The 26,015-nt window shown below is 39.3% G+C and overlaps 3 protein-coding genes and 1 non-coding gene across 6 annotated transcripts in view; 2 read left to right on the top strand and 2 right to left on the bottom strand.

The window, feature by feature from the left end:
• The window catches only part of znrf1 (zinc and ring finger 1), a 96,693-nt gene extending 94,983 nt beyond the window's left edge, over window positions 1-1,710 (bottom strand). For both annotated transcript variants that reach the window (XM_041796644.1, XM_041796643.1), the window contains exon 1: window positions 618-1,710. In XM_041796644.1, the coding sequence (XP_041652578.1) occupies window positions 618-1,011 (394 nt within the window). In that variant the 5' untranslated portion in view covers window positions 1,012-1,710. The remainder of the gene's footprint in view (window positions 1-617) is intronic.
• Window positions 1,711-5,220: 3,510 nt separating this feature from the next.
• Window positions 5,221-17,445, bottom strand: ldhd (lactate dehydrogenase D). 2 transcript variants are annotated; one of them, XM_041795856.1, is made up of 11 exons: window positions 17,326-17,445; window positions 15,804-15,916; window positions 15,052-15,193; window positions 14,445-14,586; window positions 13,416-13,575; window positions 13,142-13,341; window positions 12,083-12,211; window positions 10,941-11,038; window positions 10,549-10,639; window positions 7,878-7,989; window positions 5,221-6,038 (listed from the first exon to the last, which is right to left on the bottom strand). In XM_041795856.1, exons 1-11 carry the CDS (start codon window positions 17,416-17,418, stop codon window positions 5,858-5,860), a joined length of 1,461 nt encoding a protein of 486 aa, XP_041651790.1. In that variant the 5' UTR covers window positions 17,419-17,445; the 3' UTR covers window positions 5,221-5,857. The 2 variants fall into 2 exon arrangements, with proteins under 2 accessions (XP_041651790.1, XP_041651789.1); XM_041795855.1 differs by having other exon boundaries at window positions 10,941-11,068.
• trnag-gcc lies at window positions 17,001-17,071 on the top strand. Its single transcript has one exon. It is a non-coding gene; the product is annotated as a tRNA-Gly (tRNA).
• A 647-nt stretch (window positions 17,446-18,092) lies between the features above and the next one.
• fam169b (family with sequence similarity 169 member B) lies at window positions 18,093-25,287 on the top strand. Its single transcript, XM_041796396.1, has 9 exons — window positions 18,093-18,224; window positions 18,793-18,921; window positions 19,095-19,197; window positions 19,274-19,359; window positions 21,451-21,613; window positions 22,395-22,577; window positions 22,832-22,966; window positions 23,108-23,178; window positions 23,855-25,287. The coding sequence occupies exons 2-9, from the start codon at window positions 18,796-18,798 to the stop codon at window positions 24,176-24,178; spliced, it is 1,191 nt and encodes a 396-aa protein (XP_041652330.1). The 5' UTR covers window positions 18,093-18,224; window positions 18,793-18,795; the 3' UTR covers window positions 24,179-25,287.
• The last annotated feature ends 728 nt before the right edge of the window (window positions 25,288-26,015 follow it).

Here is a 26,015-nt window from a genome sequence, read left to right on the forward strand (position 1 = left end):
TTAGTGTCATTTCACACAACAAGGAATGACCTATGCAGACGGTGCAGTGATGATAGTCAAGACAGAGCACACCCTACAATGTTATGCTCTGCAAATCCAATTCTCCCTGCACACACATAACACAACTATTCCTCTCATTTCATTAAAGGACCTATCAACAGCATTTCATGTGACTGACTAACCAAACTTGTTTTTCAGATTTTCAGAGCTGAAGCTTTAGTATTCATGTCCACTTCCATGTGCAAAAACTAGGTTAAAACTAAGCTGTTTGCTTCAGTAGTTAGTGCTTTTTAATGGAAATTGCCGTTTTCAAATGGAAAAAAACGGTTAAATAATTTGATATGTGTGCATTTTTAAGCCTCTTGCAAGCTGCATTTGTGTCTGTCACACAGATGATCCCTGGGTGGGCCCAAACATCCATTCATGACACTCGCAGCAATGGTGTCACTTCTCCCTGCAGGTAAACAAGATGTGCGTGATGGTGGGTGTGTGGGAGCTGATGATGGGGGGTGTATCCCTGTGACAATGTGGTTTCTTTTTGTAATTATTTAGCGTCATCTAAATTTTGGGTGACAGTGCGTGTGTACGTGTGCGTGTGCAGGGGAGGCCGCCCTTACCGCTGTGCGCGCTGAACCAGCGTGGTGCGATGTGCAGGGGCAAGGTGTCAGCCAGCGACCCCCGGGACCCCAAATAGAGCACCCCGTCTGTGTGGTGCCCTCCTCCCCCAGTGTCCTGGTAGCCGGTACCGTGGGGGGCGGCGGTAGTACCCCCAGACCCCCCTCCGGCTCGATCCGAGTCCGTCCCTCTAGGGGTGTAGAAGCCGAAGGGCACGGCGGGACTGTGCTCGATACCCATCCCAGCCACGGAGCTCACCGAACGGCTCCGCAGGCCCATGGTGCCGCTCGGCCGGTAGTGGCCGAAGTGGGCCGAGGGTGGCACCGCGCTGTCATCCGTAGAGACACCGGGAAAAGCACCCCGGGGACGCCCCGCCGTGCTCTGCTTTCCCCCCATGCAAAGCGGGAGACAAGTGGGTGGGGGTTCTGGGTGGATACCAGGAGGGGGCTCGGCTCGATCCGCAAAGGGTCGAGAGAGCCGAAACAGGCTGTCGCCCCCTCCCCTCGCTCCTGTCTGTCTCTCGGCCTGCCTGCCTGCCTGCCTGTCTGTCCGTGTGTCTCAGCAGGCTCGTCAGCTCTGACTCTCTGCAGACGCAACAGCCCGTTTCCCTGCTGAGCGGAACATGAGCCCGCCCTGACGTCTGGATTCACCTCACCCGCAGACAAACCTCGACACAACCGGGGGATGGCTGACAAGCCGAATGACGCCGAAAGCCCAGTATGACACACAGATGTACACCACACTCCCTCGCTGTCCCAGGTGGTTATCACGGCTGTATCATTGCAGGCAGGACGCGGCAGCAACACGTTTATCCCGCCCGGCCCGAATCACAGCAGCGCCGCAATGTTCACTCCGCTGCTCTCGCCTCATCTGATCTCAGACATCGTGACAACTGTTGCTGTCTGTCTGACCGCCGCAAAACGACGGTCCGTCCTTCACCAAAATATATGACGTCGCTGTCCGTGGGGGTCTCCAACCAGCGGTCTCTTTTCAACCCCGTAGATCGGGGTCAGAGTGTAGCCGCTCCCCTGCGCTCAGATCGGCGCTCCGCTGCTCTCCGCTCCGCCGCCGCCGCTGCTGCTGCTGCTGCTTCTGGCCAGACAATGGAGGAGCTCAGTGCGCAAGCTCCGATCATAAATACAGACAGGACAGGAGACGATGTGAGAAGGCAAATAGCCTACACTTTGAAAAAACAAAAATCACAATCAATGGGAAGGAGCTTGGGCACTTAGTCGTTTAAAATAATGAGTCAAGGTCCATTTTTCCAAACCTATAAGCAGGCTGTGGAAAACATGTAGAACAATTCAAAAACTCTCAATGAGCCTAAAGTGGAGGGTTTTGTAAACAGTAGCCTCTTTGAGATTAACACAGTCGTGACGTTTACTCGAAAGAAATCTGCACGAGCCACAATGACCTTATATGACACCTGTGACGTTTTTTCATGCCTTTGTGTTACTTTATATTGAGTTGAACGGTTATTCCTTTGTTCCAGCAAGTTTTCATATATAGTTATAGCTTGATAAAACATTTGAAGGGCTCGCCAACACTACCCATGATGCTTCTGTGCTACCCCACACTATCAGGCCATCAGCCAGCATATTGTCACTGCCCACCATATGCTAAATTATTTGGATTACTGGCTCACATGTTTGGTTTGGGATCACTCTGTCTAATCCTGAATGTGTGTGTGAGTGTGTATTGATGTGTGTGTGTGATAGAGTGTGATTAGGCAGGTTTTATGCTGTCTGGTTCTTTGTTCTTCACAATAACAGACTGTCACTCTTGTACACTCTTCATGGTCTCACTTCCCAATACGGCAGTAAAGTACTAACTGAATAGGTTTTAATCTAGCCTGCTAAAATGACAGCAGGCCTTTAAATGGTCGCCTCTCTGCTCCCCAGGCATGCAAACAAACACATACAGACAACTCCCAGCCTCACACATGCGCTCAATAAACTCAGATGCTCCTTACATAAATATAAGATCACAGACAGAATTCAGGGCAACTCCAGTATCCAGTGGTTTCATGCGAGTACATTCTGTCATCATCATAAGAAGGATTATTACACGGTGACATTAGCAAATGACAGACAAAATCCTAAAATCCTAGAGAAACAACAAACACAACAGGCACGGTACCGACACAAAACAGGTACAGTCAAATACACTGTTTAAAAACTTACATGTCCATGGTCAGAAGCCTTAGACCTGCAGTCTCTTATGACCAGCAGGGAGCTTCTACAATGTGTTGGAAAACATTTGGAAGGAGTGGTTTAAAAATCATTAAATGTCTTTCTTTACATTTTAATGGAATCCTAATTCGACTTTGACACACTTTGGAAATACCGCTGTTTTACCAAATGGGTATAAGAAACACCTGGTAAGGTTCATTTTTAATGCCTTGTGCATAACCTAATGTATCCTTTAATAATCTATTAACAATCATTAATCCAGCTTTATCCCAGAGCTCTCTCATAAAAGATTGAAATGACGTAACAAATATTATTAGAAACTTTTAATGCAATTCTCTGATCACTAAAAAGGAGCAAGATATAACAAGTGGACTTCAATTTTCATTTTGTCTTCTGCTTTGTGTTCTTAATGGAGGCTCTATTTACAAGAAGAAAAACTAAAACTTTTTAACATACAGTAAGATACTCTTAATGGGTCTAGTGCACCATCTCCAGTCACATAAATGGTTAACTAGCCTTGGTCAACAGGCTGTCTTAACTCGACATGTCTTGCATGCTTCTGTTCCCAAGCATTTTCTGGTGGTGCCATCTCTGTATGCCCTCCACACAACAAAAGTCATGCATTTTTGTGAATAAGAACATACATTTGAATATTGATTATTTTCATTGGACCTTACCTCACTGATAAATATCACCTGACTGTTACAACCTTAATAGTTCTCCTTTAACATCCTAATTGAAAAGACCCCCCATTTTTGCCAAAGGGTCTATTTTTAAAAATGCAGAAAGTGTGTTATCATGATTTAAATTAAAATATGCATATCTAGACTAGACAGAGCCTGACCATCTGAGATCTTGGGCACCCCTGCTTGGGGGTTTGGACCAGTTCCACAACAACAGCCAAAACCGTTAAGGTTTTTTTTGCATTTTTGACATTAATCAAATCTTTTTTTAGTAAATGGGAATTATTCTGAATAAAAAAGCTTTAAATTATCTGAGCAGAATGATAGTTTTTAGTAAACTTACAGACTTCTCTTATCAAGTAGTTGAGTCACTATAGATTGGCCAAAGAAGAAAACTAGATCAAATTATTATTGAATCCCTCCATAATATTCCAACTGTTGTTTAAAAAAAAATCTACATTTTTATGGATATCATTCAGGAGAAAACCTGTTTTGATTTATTATCATGAAAAATGTGAGATATTTTGAGAAAAGTATCAGAACTCAGCACATCCAACAAGAATGATATGTGTGTAAGGAAAATAAAAACAGCGATATTAATGAGTTATTGACTCTATTTCCATTAGCAACAGAGAAAACCTGGAAGATAGAGGTTTGACTATAAGGGCCAAAGTTACATCTACTCCTACAGATCCTTCTGGCAATAGCACTCAGTGACCACATTTGAACATGCATAATTTCACATTATCCATATTGCAGTGCAATTCAGTCTGGTATTTTGAGTAAATATGTTGTCAAAGAATTCTTCAAGATGATTGACAAGGGCACTGACCTCTTATACAGACCATACACCACCAAATCATTTCTCATTTGATTGATATCAATAAATAAATGACTGATTGAACCGAACCAGAAAAATAATTAAATAAGTCACAATTGAATTCCCACTAAATACAGATGTTGTACTATTGGCAGCGGATGTAAACATAAGTTCCATCTTTATGGCTGGATGAATTTTTTGTCCCAAAGAAAAAAGGGAATGCACTGCTGACACCGTGTGGCGGAGCGGGGTATTACTCCTGTCCTGTAAATGAGATGTGGTTCATATCACTGCACAGCCCGATGTAGAAGACTTTCATATCTAAGGGACCATGATTTGATGTAGTACAGTTATTTACCTCCTCAGGATTCATCTGCAGCCATAATGCTGATTTTATGTAGACCTATATGATGCTCTGTCCTCTTTTTATTTTCAAGGAAAGGCGAGTCCAACACAAGTGCAAGGTACAAAGTGAAGTGCTATGAGAACTACTTGGCATGCAAGTCTGCAAACATTTGGTTTAAGAAGTTGGATCATTGAACCAAAAAGGAAATGACCATGACCCTCCATTGAAGAACCTCAAGTGAGATGACCTCTAAAGCTCATTAAGGATGTTCAAAAGCTTTTTCTTCTTTATGTTCTGTTATGGTTAAGAAACTAGATAAATAAAATACAACATGTTCATTTGTCAGGTTTAGAAATGCTGTTTGAACATGTCTCTTACATATGGACACTGCTATAAAAACAGTCTCCATTGCTATTGTTTGTGCTAAGCTAACCAAGTAATGGCTCCAGTGACTACATTTAACAGATTTGATTCCTCCTTTTTTTACTTTCAGCAAAACAAAAAATGAGTAAACCATTCTGTAATGTCGTCAACAATTGTTACACTTGAGGGACTGACACAAAGTTGGAATTTGCAAAATATTTTTTTATTCTTAATGACACTACCAAGAGTTGAATTTGAAGGCGTTTTAAAGAAAAATAGGCAATGCTTGTTTTATCAGTAAAAGCACAAAAATGTTTTTCAATCATTCATTTTTGATTTGAAGAATGAATTGCATGTCAGCATGTGCCAAGGCAAGAATAGAGACAGATTAGCTACAATAATGTGTTTTTCCAAAGTACTTAAGTGCAAAGCATATTGTTGCTGGATTGATTATTCTTTTCTTTTTTTAAAAAACAGGTTTCAAATTTGGTAAGCAGGTCAGTCAGAAATGGGACATTTTAGTTAAAACAGGTGTAAATCTCCAGTGTTTTGCTCTAACTATACATTTCATTGAAATAAATATATGTGGTGGAAAGCAAAGACTGTTGAATGAAACCATCTTGTTTGTTTAACTGTAAAACTAACAACCTATTAGTGTTCATGACTTAGTAGTTATGCTGGTTCTGTTGAAACAAAAAAAAAGCCTAAATTCAGTGCAAACAACTTTCAGAAAGTTGTTTCACTTTAATATGAGTCTTTGATCAAGCCATAAACAGAGAGCAGAACATGTTACTCAGTGCTAAGTGTTTAGCAACTTTGCCATTTGAGAAAAAACAGCTTATAGTTCAACAGGCTGCAAGATTTTCTCAGGATTCATCAGGTTCTTTGGGTCGAGGGTGTTCTTGAGTCCATGCATGACCTGCATAGCTATGGGTCCCATCTCCTCACAAAGCAGCGTTCTCTTCCCCAAGCCCACGCCGTGCTCGCCTGTACATGTACCGTCCATAGCCAGAGCCCGTCTAGAGGAAACACAAACCACAAACTTTGTAACTGATAGGATAGGACATGGTCTTTTCTAACATGTGTGTGGTCAACTGAACAAGGGCGTCCCTATGAAGATTTTTTCCTATGCTATGGAAATTAGGTAATGGGACTGTGCTTATGAGGACAAACCCATGTGGTTCACAGTCACACTGAGTGTTACATAATAAAGGTTGTGCACAACTACTGTAAATTTCCAATAGGTGACATCTTTAGTTCACTGCTAACTACTGATTGAAGTGCAAGTGTGTTTGCTAAGGCTTTGGAAAATGATTAGCTTAAAAGTTAAGCAACATATTAACTTGACATTTTTGGTGAAATTGAACAAAACAGCAGCCAAATCTTTTCATACATTAACTGAGGTGTACAGGGAACACTGCATGTCGCATGCACAAGTGTTTGAATAGCACAAAAGGTTTAGTGAAGGCAGAGAGGATGTAAAAGACCATAAACGTTCTGGGCGCCTTTGCACATCAAAAAACTTTAAAAACATTCAACAAATCAAACAAATCATTAAAAATGGTCAACAACTCAGTAGAAGAATGATAAAAATGGTTTTACATTGAAAAAGAGAGTTCAGCAGATTTTGCATTAAAATTTTAACATGACAAAATGGAGTGCCAAAGTTGTCCCATAACCTCTGACTTCTGAACTAAAAGTAATACTCAAGAAAATTTGTGGAGACATTTTGAAAAGAGCTGAAGGTAACCCACATTTTCTTGAAGGAGTGATTACATGCGATGAAACCGCAGTCAGTGCATTGGAAAACACCATCATCACCAAGGGTGAAGAAAACACGACAAACTAAGCCCAAATTCAAGGCCATGTTGATTGTCTTCTTGGACATTAAGGGTATAATTTTGAAGGAGTGGGTTCTAGAAGGTTCAACAGTGTATCAAAACTATTAAAATACAGGTTCTAGAAAAACAGTGGGAAAAAGAGACCACATGAAAAATTGTTTTGTCATTCATCAAGAAAACGTGCAAGCTCACACTGCGCTCTCATTAAAGCAGTTTCTAAGCTGAAAACAAATCACAGCGCTTGACCACCCAACACATTGCACTTAAATGCTTTTGTAAAATGTGTTTTGTTAAAAAAAAAAGAAAGGCATTTTAATGACATATAAAACATACAGTCTGTCTTGGATTGCTTTTTGAAGGACATTTTTGGATTAAACCCATTTTTTTTATTCATGCAACAACCCGGTGAGCTGTTTATTAAGACACATTCTGAAAGACTCATTCTTTGATCTGTTTACCATTATTTCAATTATTTGGTACAGCCTAGCTTTTCAGGCTTGAAGAGCAGGAGAATTTGAATAGCTTGAGCTGGCTAAAAAAATGCACCACTTACTGACATTCAACACACATCCTAATGGCCAGTTCAAAACCCCATACAGACAACCAGTGCTTGAGTAGTTCATATTTGTAAAGAGAAAGGGATGAAAGTGTGATGCTGAAGGGGGAGTAAATTTATGTGAGGCTACATGAGTGGAGGGAAAGCAGTTAAAAAAATGTGTGAAAGATTAGGAAGAGCAACCAAGGAATACCAGGTAAGTACTATGATGATTTTACTGAGGCTCTGAGGAAGACTCTGAGGACCAGGACAACTGCTCCAGAACTGAAGGATAGCAAGGAGGCAAAAGAAAATTTCTTTATGGTTGCAGGGGCTATCAGCTTCAGATCTGTGGGAATTCTTTCTGTGAACCTGACACATTTATTTAGACCTATGACATACAAAACTAGGTTTAGCTAAAAATAAAAGGTCTGTGTGAACATGTCAGAGGACTGATGGTGTGAGTCTTAGAGATACATTACCTGGCCAGTCTCTCAGTGAACAGGTGCACTCTGTGCTGCTCCTCTGGGTCCCTGGGGTCAACTACCATTAGACAGTGAAAGTTACCATCGCCCACATGGCCTGCTATGGGACCTGAAAGTATAAGATTGTGTTCATTTTACTCTTTGATTGCCCTCTTTAATAAAAAAAAGATTAGACCAACAATAAAACTCTAGCTCACCCTAGGCTTAGCTCTGTAGTTCGGCTGCTAAACAGAACCAATAGGAAACAGCACAATATTTTCTTTGTAGAGGTGATGCACTACCGTCCTGTATTAGGAATAACTTTGAAGGTTCCTGTGCACAAAAATCTGAGCTACATTGCTAACTATTTTAAATAATTATAGAACACATTTTCATCTGGAAAGCTTGCAGGTTGGAGGCCCCACTAAATCAGCTTGTAGGAAAATAACTTTCTATTGAATTTAGAAATGAACACATTACAGCATCTTCTGGAGTTATTTTTTACACTTATCTTTAATTTCACATTAAAAATGGACAAATGGGTGTGATGTGACCAAAGGAAATCCTGCTGATTTAGATAATGTTTAACACTGAAAAAAAAAAAAAAAACAATAGACCTGATGCCAGGGTTGTTACATACTACATATCAAATGATTTAACAAAGAAAACTTTGCAAGTGAAATTGATACTGAATGAATCAAAAAGTGCCTATAACAAGTATTCACAGTATTCATGGCATTAACAGCCCTTTTCTAGTCCAGCCACAAATTCTTTATTGGACTAAGGTCAGGGCTTTGACCTGGCCACTCCAGAACATTCACCTTGTTGTCTTTAAACCATTTCTGTGTAGCTTTTTCTGTATGCTTCATGTCATTGGCTTGCTGGAAAATAGATCTTCTCCCAAGCTGTAGTTCTCTTGCAGAGGGTAAAAGCTTTCATCCAGGATTTTCCTATTATTTTCTCAATTCAATTTACCCGCAACAAGCCTTCCAGGGCCGGCTGCCGAGAAGCAACCCCACAGCATGATGCTGCCACCACCATGCTTCACAGTGGGGAAAGTGTGTTTGTGGTGATGTACAGTGTTTGGTGTCTGCCAAACATAGCGTCTTGTCTGATGGCCAAAAAGCACCATTTTGGTATCATCAGGCCAAAAAGCTGTCTTCCACTTGACCATGGAGTCTGCTACACGCCTTTTGGCAAACTGAGATTTGATATGAGTTTCCTTCAACAGTTGCCTTCTCTTTGCCACTATCCCATACAGCTTTGACTAGTGAGGAGCTCGGGCGACAGTTGCTGAATGCAGGGTCACCCCTATCGCAGTTGCTGATGCTTGTAACTCATTCAGAGTAGTCATGGGTGTCTAGGTGGACTCTCACAAGTCTCCTTCTTGCACGCTCACTCATTTTGTGAGGACAGCTTGATCTAGGTAGATTTACACATGTGGCAAACTCATTACATTTCTTGATAAAGGATTTAACTGAACTCTGGGGGATGTTCAGTGTCTCTGAATTTTTTTGTATACATCCCCTGACTTATACTTTTCAATAACATTTTCTCTGAATTGCTTGAAGTGTTCTTTTGTCTTCATGGTGTAATGGTAGCCAGGAATACCGATTAACTAGTGACCTGGACCTTCCAGACAGAAGTGTCTTTATACTACAATCACTTGAGACACATTCACTGGACTCTGGTGATCCCCCATCTTACTACAAATTGGAGAGCTGTCTGTCTGTATGTATGGATGTCTCCTCCCTGTAGCTCTAGTTTTCATTCATACCTCTCAGAGGACTTCTTGGGTATACTAGTTTGAAACTGTAACCATGACAAAATTAGAAATATGTATGGATCTTATTAAAAAAACAAAAACAAAATTGCTATTTTTCGCTTCAGTTTGCTCCTCCTCACGTCCCCATCCACCAATATGGCTGCCTAGTTGATGTACAGTGAGCGTATTGTGTCAGTTCCTGTTTGTGCGGTTGCTCTGTTGTTGTGTTTCTCTAAGAGTCGATCAAGCCAAAGTTAAACTTTTCACTCTTTCCACCACTAATCACTACTGTTTTATAGCTGCTGCACATTTAGGCGTACATTAACAGTTGTTACAAGCACCTGCGGTTTAGCTGCTTTTCTCTTAGCCTCCCTTCCTGCTTTTACCACAGCTTAGCCTCGCCTTCTCTGTCTGCTTCTGCCACTCCTGCTTGGTGTGCCAGATGTTCAGCTTTTCCTGATCCTCCTTTACCAATAACAGTATGTGTATTACATGTAGTTTATTCGTACAGTGCTTAACAAATTTATAGGATAACTCTTTAGGAAACACAGCTGTAACTATAATAACCACACTCAGGGCCAGCAGTGTGGCACGTGTAGATGGGCAGGAAGGATGAAGAAAGTGTACATGGTGGATTAGAGCCAAAACATAAAAGAAAAAAAGAGTGACACAATGAGGAAAAACAAACATTAACAGTTGGAGTTATATTATACTGATACCAAAAATAGAGGGCATATTCCAGTTTGACTATGATGTACAGTGAGTCTTCATTAGCAAGCATTGTTTTGGCATGTCAAAGCACAGATAACACCACAAATACTCTAGAATAGTATGAGAAACGTACTGTTCAAACCAGCAGTCATAAAGGTGTGATACATCTTTATTGCCCTGTACACGATAACATTGTTCTTGCTTTGTTCTCACCTGTGAGTTTGTTCTCAATCAGATCCTCCTTTGTCTCCACAATGATTTGAGGCAGTTGAGACAGAGGGACACACACATCTGTAGCATATGCCTGAGGGACAAAAACACACAGAGAGGGGAAGATAAAGGGGGAAGATAAGGTCATAGTATTGGAAGTTCTTCAAGTGTTGTTTTTCACCAGTACTAAGATTTAATGTGTTAATTAAGTGAGACATAAAACCAAGCCTTTCAACCAAAGACTGATTAAAGAACCCTGTTGTTCAGCATTATAAAGAAAGACAACTGAAGAGCAGCATCCGGTGACCCTGAACCTTAACCTCTAAAGTTATGGAGTTTTCCACAGCAGTCAAAGAAGAGAGTTTGTTAGTTTACAGCTAAACGTAATCATGTACCTTGCAGCCAGGTCTGATAGCCAGGGCAGCATACCAGGCATCATGGCGAGCTTTCCACAGGCGGTTCCGTGTTTCTGCATCAGTAGCCCACTGAAAATCTGCACCACCATTACTCTGAGTGATTTCCTCTACACAACCAGACACACAAGAAGAATATTTTTGTTGTATTGTTTTATGTTTGCACTCATTTTTTTTTACCGTTGTCAGTCATTAACTGACATCTCTACAACCCCTGATTAACCTATGATGCAAATACACATGGCTTATTCTTCCACAGCAGAGTGTCTAATGTTTGCATCATTCTGTGTCAGTACTGCTGGTGTTTATTTTTGCTAACAAAGGGGAAATTTCCAATCAATGCCATGTTTGATTTTATGCAGGATGACACGTTATAACAAAAAATGCCAGCCACTGAATATTGATGCAAGGACCTTTATTTTACCAAGGTCTCCATGTTTGGTTAGTTACAGCAAAAAACTCCACAAACGTCCTCCTATATTTACCCTTTAATAGTCTGCTATTAGCCATTAGCTCGGATATAGCTATGGTATAACTGCAGTTTTATCAGAACTAAACCACATGTCCCTATAAAACAAAGAGCAAAGGACAGCATTGAAAGCTTTTCATGATGGAAAAGATGTATCGCTCTTCTTCCAACCTGCTTCTGCAAAAGTTTGCAAAATAGATGCGGGCAGGATTTAGTTGTAATGCAAGCCATGGCCGGCATCAATATAGCCATTAGCTCGGAGGTACCTGGAGCATAGTGGCAGTTTTATCAGAACTGGGCCACATTTCTTTGAAAATAAGCACAAAGAGCCACACTTATAGCTTCTCTTGGTGGAGATGTTTTTGCACTTTTTCGACTGGCCTCAGCACGAGTTTTATCCACGAACCAGCTCTGTGAATCACAATCTACGGCAGCAGCCTGTTGAACACAGGTACTGGAGCGGCACATGCCTACTACCTCGTTTTATCTCTCTGATTGGCTCATGGATGTGACACAGAACTTTCATCCAACCACCTTCTGAGAATCTTTTGAAAAGTCCTTTCCTTCGCTTTTATGGTTTCCCTGCTGAATGTGAAACATACCCTATGCAGTGGATATAAGACACAGTCTATCTGATTAAGTTATAAAAACACACCTGTTGTGTTGACCTGCTCCTCGAGGCTTCGCTCTGTGCCGTGGAACTCCAGGAACAGAGTCGGGGTCACAGGGTAGGACAGTGAGCTGTACTTATTACAGGCATCAATCATCACATCGTCCAGGAACTCTAGATTACACACACACAGTCCAGGCACACAAAAACAATGTCAGTTTGATTCATCTAAATAGGACAATATGTCAGCTTTGCTCATAAATCAATCACATATTTTCCAGTAAACAATTATGACACGTATCTAGTTTCAAAGCTAATTTCATGACAAATTTCTCATTTCTGTTTTCTACAAGCTTCTTACTCTCCTGCCCATTTTTCCCAGATGATCAATAAAATATTACTTCTTCCTTGTTTTGCAAAAGTTGTGATACAAATGGGGGTCAAACTTCTCTGAGTAGCCCACAGATAACACCACAGTTTATTTATATTTAATTGCCTCTTCTGTTTTGACCACATACTGTGAGGAAAGAAACAGACCATCAAAGATATGATCTGAAGAGATGCGTTTGACTTTGAGGCTATACAACACAGAGTTTGATTTCATTTGTTAAAATTCTGTAAAAAAACACTTTGTATATGTCAAACAGAGATAAATTGCTCCATATCAGCAGCAAAAGCCCTTCTTTGGGGTTTTTTTGCTGATACACTATCTTTAGCAAAGTTAAAAAACAGGTCAGTGAAATCTGATGGTCTTTAGCTTTTTTATTACACAGCATTGTCTCTTAATGCACAACTTGAGAAAACTCAAAGACACTAGACAAGCAGTTTTTCAGTTTATGAAGCTTTAAAGATTTATTTTACATCATCTTTTTATGACACAACAAGTTAACTAATTGTAAGAGACGCCTTTAGCTTGGAGCCAGATGTGGCCAATGGCATAGACGATAGCTGCTGTACATTAGAAGTATTACAAGTGCAAGCCATTCTTTCATTGTGAAGCAGCTGCAAATGTGTTTACAACCAATAGTTAACTACCAAATATTTGGAAATAATTTATTGTAGTATGAGAGCTGTAAAGGTAAAGTTTAGGCATCGTCTCCTCACCAATACGAGCAATGGGAACTCCTGCCTGTAGAATCTGCACTGTACTGTCCACTGCAGCCTGGACAGAGGGGAAAGAGCAGACAGCAGACACCATGGCCTCTGGCATACCGTACAATCGTAAGGTAGTCTTGGTGATGATCCCTAGTGTTCCCTCTGACCCAACAAACAGGTTTGTCAGGTTGTAGCCAGCTGATGTTTTCCTAAAGAAAAAAAATGCATTTAAGCTGCAGTAAGCCCAGCTGCATATGTGTAGCCACAAATGTTTAATGTGTACCTGGGACGTCGGCCCTTTCCTGCTGTGTGTATGATGGCCCCATCAGCCAGAACAACCTCCAGGTTCAAAACGTTTTCCCGCATTGTTCCATAACGTACTGCATTGGTACCAGATGCACTGGTTGCAGCCATACCACACAAGGAAGCATCTGCTCCAGGATCTAAGATGACAAAATACATCACTGAAGATAAGTCAGACACATTTTACAATATTAAAAAACTGATACAGAAAATGCAAAGTTCCCCTACTTCTTGTTTCATTAATTAAACAAATTAGCAATTTTAAATCTCTTATTCCATGTTTATTGACAGTGTAGAAGATCATCGACCACAGAACTGGTTTAATATGAAAGGCATACTCTTGTACAGTATTAGTCTTTGTTTCTAAAACCCTTTCTGTGCATGGAGCCTTTACTATGGCAACTTTTTAAAGTGTTGGTGTATTACTTTGACAACTCTCATGACTTTTGGAAACAATCTTTCATTGAACTGTGAAAAAGTACTTTTATAGAATTAAATGACATAAGCTTCCTTCAGCATGAATAACTTACAGGCTAAAACTGAAAGATTCTGCTGACCTTGTTGTTTATTTAAGTTGCTTCTTTTCAGTTAAATTATGCATTTGTAAAGCTATTGATGCAAACATGTGCAAGATGCAGGCTTTAATTTGAGCATCTCAGTGCACTGCAATGCTGCCGGCCTCAATTTGTTCCTTAAAGATGTATTAGTGTCATAGTTCTCCACAAACCATTAGAGAATGGAAATTAATTTAAAAGTGCAACAGCAAGAGCAACTGATGTAAACTTTAAATTCATTTTTAATGACAAATTTGTGAATATGCTGAGTGTCTTATTATTATTTAATAGTACAAATTTAGGGGTCTAAGATAATCCAAATACAGCTCTTCAGATGAAGAACACCAAACTGTGTCTTACTTTTATGGTATCTTAAAAAGACAATGTTCCTTTTGTGTGCTACACTATATGTGCTCCTGAAAATACAATGCTAACCAAGAAACAGTGAAACTGACCAACAGGGAACCAAAGGCCGGTGTCACGCAAGTATGCGTTGAGGGCCTTCCGTGTCACGCCAGGCTCCACTGTCACATCAAAGTCCTCCTGGTGGAGATCCAGAACCTGGTCCATGTTTCTCAGACTGAAACACACACCTCCCTAAATAATATTACAAATACAGCTTTTAAAAACCATGCACTCCTGCACTAAAGATTGTAAATCTTTGTGTTATGTTGTGCATGCTGCTGTGCAGGCTTTTCATCCTATTTTTTGGTTCTGTAAGGTGTACATAGAACAATATGGACATGTAATAAGTGTCCCTTTTAGTTATGAAACTGTGGTAAGCTGTGTAACTCCAGCTCCCATTGGCCTATAAAAGATTTAACTAATATTGGTTCTCCGTCTTTCCTTTGTTATTAAAAAAATGAAATATATAGAGTATATAGCAAAAAGAATATGTTGCAAATCAGTTTTTCCAAAATCCTTCAACCCTTGGCTTAACTACAAAAACTTAATTAGCTCTGAGTGTTACTAAGCAACTTGCTGAGATTGTTCAATCTAAAGATATTTTAACACTATACAGAGCTTTCATAGAAACATTTTTTTAACATTTCAAATTTTCACCTTAACTGCTCCAACCCCTCCCTCCAAGCCAGTTCCAGTACCAAAGGGGATAATGGGAAGGTTGCTGTTATGGCAGACCTTAGCCAGGGCGCTGACCTCCTCCACACATCGAGGGAACACCACCACGTCTGGGGGACAACATCTGGAAGCAGTAGTGAAACATTTACACCAACTTTCCTCCATACATCTATTGTAAACCAGCTACACAGGAATCAACTTATGTTATGTTTGTTTGCAAAGGAATCAACCAGAACTGCAGTGCAGGATATACAAAGGTATATGGAGTATGCCCACTTACTTTTTAGTCTCTATAGATTATATCCACTCCTAAATAAAGATTATATTCTGTAACGAATTTATACTGTACATTACATGAGAGTATATCCACTTCTGCACCACTACACAACTGGAATTAACTATCTCCAGGTGACTAATACTGGTGTCACCATGAAGAAGCTGTGAGTGGATGTCGCTGAGCAAATGACCTGCTACAAGCTAATCAGGATCTTACTAAAACTAATAAATCAGTACTGTTTTAGCCCTTGAGTTACTAATGAACACAACCCGACTCCTTTATATCAGCATTAACTGGTTTTTCAAAGTTTCTAAAAACCTAAACAAGGCTAATTGAGTAAATAGTTCCACTGCACTTACACTCCTTTTTAACACTCACTCTACCATATGGGATAGGTGCATTATCCTTGTTGTCTTTACACACAATGTGGGTTTCTGTGACAGTAAGAGAAACTGACCTGTGTACAGACTCATCCCTGCCGTGCTGCTCTCTGACAGCTTCACTTAAGGAGACTCCATCTTCACCACATATAGATCTGAAAACTGACAGCACATTTTCCAGAGCTGCACTCTGAGCATACACACACACAAAAAAAAAACATGAAGATTAAACACACTGCTGAAGAAGAGTAAGTCATAGAGGGTTGAACAATATGATAAAATACAACATTGTAGACTTGGACGAAAAACTGTACTCATAGTCTTAATGTTATATCTCTCTATGTGGAGTGAATATTCTCTGATACCCTACTGATTGGTTGATTGATAGATGGATGGATGTGGATGGATTGCTTTATTACTCCAGTTGGAAATTCAATATAAAATGCAGTCAATTCAAGTGTCCCTGCTTTTTAATTTAGGAGCAACAGTTATTTCTAAGGCTTAGGCCTGACAGATGAACTTGTAGACAAACCTCTCAGACCAAGGTCATTTTTCAACGATAAAGTATGAGAACCACACCCTACAACGATTTGGTCATCTCTACAGAAGTTGAACTCCTAAATGTGCAGTCCCGTGTCTTCAATATACGTAAAAAAATTGTAATTTTGCTAAATTATGAAAGATTGTCCACATAAGACTGTGCTTATAGTAGTCACGCAATGCACCTCACTCTCAATCGCTTAGAATGTGCTTAGTGCTCTTAAGTGTATCGTTAACACTGCTTTTGTGTGGGTAATGCAGCTCCTTGTTACCAGAAAACTATGGTATATTTTACAACACAAACTTTGCACAGCCAGGTATTGAACTTGAGCCTTCCATGTAGGAGATGAGAAATTACGTTACGACTCTACTCAAAGGTCGGTTCGAAACCCACTAGCTCACTAATACCATTGTAATTCCCTATAACATTTTCGACTTTATGACCTCAATAATAAGCTCTATTTGTTCTAAGTACGACACTATCTCAACATACTGAGTTCATCTTCATAAACGTACGGCTCTTTTAAATCGTTTTGTAACAGACTTGATCGAAAAGGCAAAATCCTATTGGCTATTGAGGCGAGAACTCAGCCAATGAAAGGTGCAAGGGTTTCTTGGCCCTCAGTTCTTGTCTTGGATACTTTCAAGCTACAGAATGCATTCTACAAAGACCTGTACCGCAGTACTACGTGCCTGCAAGCACAATATCAGGGACTACAAAATCACTTCATCAAGCATTGGTGGTTCAGTGGTAGAATTCTCGCCTGCCACGCGGGAGGCCCGGGTTCGATTCCCGGCCAATGCAGGAGATTATTTTTTCATTTAACGACGAAACCGCAATACGAAGAACGTCAAAGGAGCATAATACCTGCGTATTGTAATGGGCTGATCTTGTGCCGCTGTCCCTGTGAAGTGCAGCGGGCAGATACTGCATGTGCAGACCAAAACAAACCAGTAGACCAGTGGCTGTTATGTTTGCACTTTGATTACGCATCTGCTAAAACACATGACCTTTGCTATAGCAACATTTTCAGGAAGCATTTCGTTAAAATCACTTACTCTGGCGGTGTTTTCTGATACACTGGTTTGAGACTGCAGTAAGCAGTGCCGATAAGAGAACAGCCGTCGGCCGGCTGTCAAACCAAGCGACATTGTTTACCCTGGCCGAATCACACTAAAGTCACTACCTGGTTATAACACCACAAAGAAAATATTGGCTGGAAGACTTCCGGTAAATTATTTTCAGAGTAAAACAAGGTTACTGACAAAGCCTCCAAGCAATTCATTACACTAAACAAGCTTGCACTGAGTTGTTGATAATCAAATACTTTTGTTGTCTTGTTTTCCATGTTACATTTTGATATATGTCTGTGCTCCAGCCTATAATTTATAGTAAGACATTTCAAGTATAAAGCAAGTTAAGTCTGTTATGTTTCCTCCTTGCTTCTTTTTATAGAATCATTATTGGGTCACTTCAGCATATGTAGCACCATATCTAATCACATGTTTCAAAAGACTAATTAAATTTCAAGCATACCAACCAAAACATATAACCTGTTTTAACTAATGACTAAATATAAATTGATATTAAAGTATTGAGCTGTCCTTAGACATCCATGTCACGTGCCTTTTCAATGGAAATAACTGAACATATTTTTGTCAGATCATGAGGTTTGCCATGTCAGTGATAAAACTTGTTATGGCTAGTGCTATTTCTTTGTTTTGAAGACCACCGCAAAGGTTTCCGGTCATATTTCAGCTAATTCTGGTAAACTTCATGGAAACTAAACCAAAACGAAAATGTAATGCCTGTCTTCTGCCAGTGAGGGGCACTGCGAGTCAGAGAAATGACATGCTGTTAAAGGTGGAACTGAAATAGAGTCCACAACAGGTGAACCTGGAAGCTTCTCCTGTGAACGCCTTTTGCTCACCTATTTCACCACCTACTAAGAATTAAAGTAAGTTTATACCCTGCCATTGCCTCGAAAGAGTTTATCATGAAGTCGTTTTCCCAGTCTGTAGTCTTTACATTGCTTATATTAGCATTGCTAAGTTAGCAACTTCCGTTAGCTTTCTGGTAAGTTACTTTAATGCTACCTTAGCACCGGGATTTCAAGCGATGTCACCTAAAAACATGAGCAGAATCAATAACAGTCTCTAAAATCAAATAGACATTTCTGAGACGTAAACAAGCCGTGTTATTATCTACCTACACACTAGCACTGTCTTACACTTAAGATAGACAAGAACTCTAATTAAAAGTTACTGATAAACTAAAATCACGTTTCTCTGTGTGAGAAAAGGAAATCTATGCCCCAAAACTATCACAAGGAACAATCTGTTTCTCAAAAGACTGTAGTCATTCCGTAGTTTACTGTGTTTGCATAAGGCATTTAAAAGTCATAAGCAGTAAAAGTTACTTTGAGTTGACCAATGCATCCATAAAATCAAGAGACACATGTTAAACTTTTGAGGGTCTGAAATAGTATTAAAAGTGTGTAATATTAAAGCTGTTGTTTTTGACAGGTCATGCACCCAGTAGATCTTCCAGCTGTGGAAGACACTGACCTGACATCAGCATCAGAACAGTACCTCTCACCACTGGAGTCAGGACTGTGTAATAATGAATGGTTCCAGTTATCAGAGAACACAGAGGTACATCATTTAGGCTATGATTAAATGTTGTTTTGAACACTGTTAGAAATGAAAGCAACATTTTTTTAAGTATAGCCATTTTGTTTGACATATAACACAAAAGGGCTTATTGGTGGATAAAGTGCATGACTCTTGATAGATGACGTAAATAAAGTTTTCTTTTGTCTTCTCAGGTAGAAATTACCTCAAAAAATGTGAGGCGCTTACATCTGTTTGAAGATGACCAACCTGACTGTACACTGTTGGCTCTCCAACCTCCTGATGATCCAGCACAAGGTTTAAACACACTGCTATCACACAGACATGCACTGTATGTAATACAAAGAGTAATTATTTCTGCTCTCATGTCCAGTGGTGGCTTTATACCTACACAAGAAGTGGTGGTGTGTTGAAGATGTGTTACGTACATCCAGTACTTCAAGAAGAGGCCTAATGTTGGTAACTGTGTTTGGTTGCATATTTATTGTTTCAGTATCACCAAAACACAATGATCAACATATTTATTTTCCTACATGGGAATAATCCTTGTGTGAGAAACTGTGTCTTTCCTTTTATCAATTTAGCATATTAAATAAAAGGAAATAGAAATACAAAAATAGCCAAAGACTCAGCACAGACAACATCGTCTTCAAGTGCACACATACAGGTACATCCTGCTTCTCCTTATTTGCTGCAGGGACTGAACATTTCACTCAGGTTTAACCAGTTCGTTTTTGCAAATACAACTTTTTAGTAATTATCTTGTCAGGACTTAATATTTGTTAATAAAACTGTCACTATTTAGTTTAATTTTACACAGTAGTTTTAATAAAAAAGTTGGAGTGTCCCTGACCAAGGATGTTCATAGTCAAATGTGTATTTTACTTATGGATGAGTGATTGTTGAAAATCTTCTCTCTCTAGACTAACCTCTTAACTACTTCTACACGACCTCTAGACTTGTAATAACATGCTTTTTGGATGATAGGACTTCCCCTATCCTTTTTCTCACTCAATAAGTTTGCATTATGATGACCTTATAACGATATTACACATGCTTGTTTACAATACAGAAGGCTCATAGCGTAAAGAGAAAACCAGAATACAGAACTTTGACTTATTTACTGATATTGCTCCCATAAAAAACTAGATGATCAAAGAAAAAACACTGAAATGAGGCCACTGTCAGTTAAACATCAAACACAATGATTTTTATTTCCCTTGTAAAATAAAGGCCTTGGAATTTAATCTCTAAATTTCTGCAAATTCCTTGAAGCTGTAAGTCAATATAAATTCACATTCTGACTTAAGTACCTCCCTCACACTAACAAGAAAACTTTTTTGCAGAATAATGGCAATGTAAAGTCAATTTAAAAGCACAATGGCATGTTGGATTATTTAAAAAGAAATACAACAAACCCCAAACATGATCAAAACATAACTGAAGGGAGGTAAAATTAGTTTAATAATCTAGTTTAATTGCATGCTTTACCTTGTTTGATTAAAAGATTTATTATATTGATGAAAAGTGTATTGTTGTATTTTTTTTTTTTTTTATCAAAATGGGCCTAGTCTAACCTGACACGCCAGCGTCAGCTTCATAACGTTTGGGAAAAGGAAGGAAACTCGCAGGGTGGTTGGATGAACGTTCTGTCTGTCACATCTTTATGGGCCAATCAGAGCAACAAAACACGTGACGTTGTTGCCGCTACAGAGGTGCGCATGCACAGCTATCGAGGAGTAAACTGCATATAGAACTGCCTGCGAACCATGGCGACTGTAGACGTGTCAGTACACGACATTTGTCATTTTTGAAAAGAACACAACTCAATGCTGTTCTTTGTTCTTCTTTTAATAAAGAAATGTCATCAAGTTCTGATGAAACTGGCACTTTAGCAGCATCCATGCTAATGTCTTCCGCCATAACGGCATCAGCCTCTTGTTGCTGCTTGCTTACGTCACGACTCCACCGTGCCCGAAAGTTCTGCCCCTCGTCGCTGATTGGTCCTGCCACTTTCTAACCGGGCCCAGACGGTTCAGATGGGAGCTTTGCAAGATGGATTTGCCAGTGAGAAACACGAAAATGGGCGTATCCATGTTCTTTGCGAGGTTGTCATGAGTCATGATTTTATGGAAAGAAAAAAGGCAAATCAATGATAAATTAGACATTAAGCATCCCCATGTAGCTGAATTGATGTGCTTGTTTCATAAGCACATATTATGTTGAACAATTGGATGAGCAGTAGAATGACACTTTTCAAAGGGTCGCCCCTATGAGAAAAAAAGTGATTATTAATGTAGACATCTTTAAAAAAAATTCCCTCCTTTGGATTGAAAACTGCTCAGATTAAGATGATTAATGAGTTAATAATTATAAGTGTGTTACTTGATCTGAATACTACTGAATTTAATTCATATAACTACATCCAATTACAATCCTTTATTGTCTTGGCTTTTTTTCTTTCAACCTGCACTGCATGCTTCATTGTTCAATCATTTTGTTGTTTTCATCAATGCTGCTGGGAATCCTAAGGCAACATGTTTTCCACAGGTGGAGTCAATTATAGAGAGAGTGATTGTGTTCCTGCTTAGTCAGGTGGTGGAGAGGTCTTCACAGGAGGAGGTGCTGTTCTCCCTGCACCCTCGCACAGAGAGCTGCAAACTGCTGTGGAGAGATGGCCAGGCAGTTGGCTTCTACACTGTCAAACACAAAGGTAGGATGGAGGAGGAGAGTGGGTCAGGGGAAGAGGAAAAAATAGAAGAATATAAACTGTATTTATGTTTTCTACCATAAAAAAAAAAAAACATTTCAGGAAGCTTCACTGAATGTGACGAGATAGTTGGATGATCACCTGCTGTTAGGGCATGGTGTTAGCATGGCAGCAAATAGCTCAGGTGACCCGTTGATAGTTTAAAGTAGAGGGGATTATCTACCTGTTAGCTTTTTAAGCCAAACCAGCTGTTGATACAGCCTCAAGATTATCTTTTAATGTCAATTATGAAAACCCCTTTACCCAGCCTTTGTAAATTTGGAGGCCTCCAAAGAGGGCACTTTTTTATCAGCAGAGGCCATGAATTGGCCTTTAAAGATGCTCAGGCTTGTTCCCTCAGATCTTTTTAGCATTGGCAGTAACTCAGTTTTAGTAAAGTGTTATGAGACCAAACAGTCTTATTATTGTTTTCGTGAATATGGCAAACTATTACACTGGACTCTCACAATTGTTTTTTTATGATAATGTGAATAAATTTAATGGCTACTGAAAGTAGATAATGAATAATAATAAATCTTATCAAAACCCATTAAAAATCTTGATTTAGAATTTTGAAGATCTCATTTATAAAATTACAAGATATAATCAATTACTTAATCTATTATTATTAGGATCTATAAAAATCAAGCATTCTTTATACTTTTTACAACATCAGGTGTACGTACGTATATACCTGTGCACTGCATTTTGTAAAGCACTACCTATACTCCTGCTCATATTGCAGGTAGTCTGTGTGACAGCTGGAGTGGTTGTTGCTACCTGCTGCCTGTACTGGACACTATTCTGGTGAGGAGGAGCTGCAGGAGGAGAGGCTTTGGTCTTCAGATGCTGGAGGATTTCTGCTTGACATTCTCCACAGAGAAGTTTCTCGGAGTCAGCTCTCCATTATCACCCAGTATGGTAGCAGGTTAGCGCAAGTTTTTTTCCGAAACATTCACACCATGTGGTCTCATGTGGTCTCTGAATGCTAAAGAGTTTATGTTTCACAGCATATCATGAAACTCAAAGTAACAACAAACAAGAAGTAAAGTAGTCCTGTCCTGCTCATTTTGATATAAATTTTCATAAAGCCCCATAATCTCATAGTCTGTTGGGAGAGTTAGTCAAAACCATCCATTTTTACGATCCCACTTTTTAGCATACTGTGTGACTCCTGTTCAGTTTGCAGGAGGTTCCTGCAGCAACACAAAGAATTTCAGGAGCACCTGTATGAAGTGGAGGCTCCAGGTGGATGGGCTCAACGAAGAAACATTTGGCTCAACATCCAGCTAGGCCGCTACTCCCCCAGTACAGATGGTATTTGTTGTGATGCATTTGGATCTTTTGGAGAGATGCACTTTTTAAATGTTATATTTAAACAGAAAAAATTTTTTCCTGTGTTTCAAGTGTTGCACTTAACATAAACCTAAGTTTTTTCCTGAACTATTTGTACCCTAGATAAAAATGAGAAGAGGAATCAAACCGTAGGACCAAGCCTGAGCAATAAGGGTGATGACCTCTCTCAAACGGTGACGTTCTCATTTTTATATGCTTAAATATCCATTTGAAATGCAGTGTAGATTTTAAATAGGTACTTTTGAGCATTTTGTGGCAGATTTTTTCATGGGTTTTTTTAGAGCAATGGGTTTTACAGGTCTGTGACTTAACAGAATAAACCTATTCTTAATCAGCCAGTGATGTTAATTTCAACATTAATGACCACATTCCATCATTGTGACCCTGTTCCTGGCAACCCTGCTGTACTTCTAGGAACTATAGAATAAACTACAAGAAGCCCAACATGATGACTTTCCTTAGGATTAGCTGAAATCTTGGGGCTTTTATGGCACACCCTGTATTACGAATTGAGTTTGTTTGCCTGTCTCTTTATAGGCTGTAATGCTCAAACTTTAACTCGGTTCCTAAATGTAATCTCTGTTTAAACTGAATACCCCAAAAATATTTGTTTTCAGTTAAATTCTAGATTTACTACAGTGTTTGTCAATCAACACTCCTGCAGCCTTTTTTTATTTTTTATTTTTTGCAAAAGGTAGCCATCATCAAACAGTTCAATTATGAAACAATAACAAAGATTTAGTTTTCACGTTAATGCATCTGGAATAATTTTGTAGAAACAGAAACTATATAATTTATAAAATGCTTCTATCTCTTAAACTTCTCATGGTTTGTTTCTTTTGGATGCAGACGAACACTCGTGGAACTGACCTGACGTCAGTGAGCACATTGCTTATGAGCAGACCACTTGTTAAGATCTTTTCAGAACAACAAAGTGAACCTTGCAATCACAGTCAGGGAGGAACCTCCCCAAGCAGCGAGACCATTGGAACAGGATGTAACCCTGCAGCCTACGCCAATAATCTGGACTCTGAAGCTCCCACCAGACCCCCACAGTCCCTTAACATAAGAAGAGCCCTGATATCCAAGCCCTCCCTATCCACAGAACCTCACAGAGAGGAGCCCGAGACGGAGGAGACACAAAGAGGAGCCAAACGAGTTAGAAGGATGTGACTTGCTTCACAGATTAGACACATGCACAGGTCTTGTGAAGCTGGGTTGTACTATTGTTGTGACTTTTAGACTGTTTTCAGACTGACTGGTAAATAAAAATGCTACTACAGACATGCAGCACAGTAATACTGCTCTGTACAACACAAACAACTGAGTTTGTCCTGTTCTTATCCTTTAAATTGAAGTCAGGCCCCATTTGATTTACTGACTGAACAATCATCCCACGCCCAAACTTGGCAGATTTGAACCATTCCACTGTAATAAGCCTGACTGACATTTTCACCACTGTGTTACCTTTCTAAGGCATGACATCTTATAAAAGTCTTATTCTTCATAGGGCCTGGGAGACCATGTATTGTCCTTTCATCCATCTTCAACCTTAGTGAAGGTTCAAAGAACAGTGAAAGTATATGTGTTCTGATGAGCCTCCTTCAGTCCGAAAACAAAGACAAATATTATTTGCCTTACAATTAAGGAACTTGCATTTGATTTGTTTTCTTTACACTTTAATATTTGTAGGGCAAATATGAGCCAAGAACCAGAAGTAAAAGAGTTTGTCTTGTAAGAATGAAATTACAGGGGTTAGAAGATTAGGTCAGGGTTTTTTTTTTTTTTTGGTAGTATTGATCTACAGTGAATGTATGGTCTTTAGTGAATAGAGATGCCTTGTGCAACTGTTTCAGAGGGATCGCTGTACCAAAGTAATTTTTTTGTTGTTGGTGAGTTTGTGTTTTGAGTAGGGATTGAATGATATTGTTTTTTAAGGGCTGATGCTGATTATTAATAGTTCATGAGACCGATAACCAATATTGTGAGCTAATAGGCACTTATTATGTCAAACAAAATGTACTTAATTTGTAATAAGTAAAATGGCATGATCAAAAAATAAAGGAAAATAAACAATTTAGCTGCAGCTCTATCAGCATGAGAAAGGCACAGAGCAGCAGAAAACAGTAAGTGATGCCAGAAGCTGGCGGTTGTCAGGTTCACCCAGGTTTAAATGTTGTCTGACTGGAACTCATGTACTATCCAGACAATCAGATTGTGTTGTATACAGGAAATTTGGTGAAACCTTGGAGAGTGAAAATAAACTTAGAGGGGAAGATGCACTTTGCAGAGGAATCAAAGTGGTACACTTTTTTATTAGGTGGTTTTACAGATTATCAGTAAGATAATCAATAATGATAACTGGCCAAATGCTAAATATTGACATCAGTGATTTGCCATTTACCACTAGTTTTGAGCACCAGATTAGTATAGTAAGTACCAAATTATTGTACTCAATCAAAAGTACAGTTACTTTGGTTAGAATCTACTCAAGTAGAATTAAAAGTACTGGTCTATATATTCTCAAGTAGTGATACCCAAGGCGAGGGGTGGAGATTTGATATGATTTCCGTTGATATCAATGCCATTATTGATTATCGATTCAATTCTTAATCAATTCCCTCCTCCATTCCTTCCTGTGAGTTTTATTTTTGGGGAGAGTAGACTATATTGGATTTGATTGTTATCATCTCATATTATTGAGTCTCTCTCACTATTCACACTAAACAAGATGTATCCACCTCAATGACAGTCAATGACAAGCACACTTCAATTACTGGCTATATTAAAGAGTTTTGATAACTACAAATTATAAACATTTATTGTTGGGGAAAGGTAACATGCTAGTATATACAACATTTTTGTTGTTGTGGAAACGTCTCAGTTAAAACAAACTGCTTTCTTGATCTTTCATCTCTGATCTTGAATCAGAATAGAATATTACTGCTCATTCAGTTAAAAGATAAAACCTTAAATAAATATAAAACTAGTCACTGGATCCTAGATCCCT

The sequence above is a fragment of the Cheilinus undulatus genome, linkage group 9 (assembly GCF_018320785.1).
Source record: "Cheilinus undulatus linkage group 9, ASM1832078v1, whole genome shotgun sequence".
NCBI lineage: Eukaryota > Metazoa > Chordata > Actinopteri > Labriformes > Labridae > Cheilinus > Cheilinus undulatus.

Excerpts from the sequence above, each read along its gene's own strand:
- ldhd (XM_041795855.1), bottom strand. The coding sequence starts at position 17,418 with ATGTCGCTTGGTTTGACAGCCGGCCGACGGCTGTTCTCTTATCGGCAC. Across the intron at positions 15,194-15,803 it reads AGGGATGAGTCTGTACACAG|ATGTTGTCCCCCAGACGTGG; the intron begins GTCAGTTTCTCT and ends TACTGCTTCCAG. Across the intron at positions 7,990-10,548 it reads GATTGAGAACAAACTCACAG|GTCCCATAGCAGGCCATGTG; the intron begins GTGAGAACAAAG and ends TTATACTTTCAG.
- fam169b (XM_041796396.1), top strand. The coding sequence starts at position 18,796 with ATGCACCCAGTAGATCTTCCAGCTGTGGAAGACACTGACCTGACATCA. Across the intron at positions 18,922-19,094 it reads AGTTATCAGAGAACACAGAG|GTAGAAATTACCTCAAAAAA; the intron begins GTACATCATTTA and ends TTGTCTTCTCAG. Across the intron at positions 19,360-21,450 it reads CAAGAAGAGGCCTAATGTTG|GTGGAGTCAATTATAGAGAG; the intron begins GTAACTGTGTTT and ends TGTTTTCCACAG.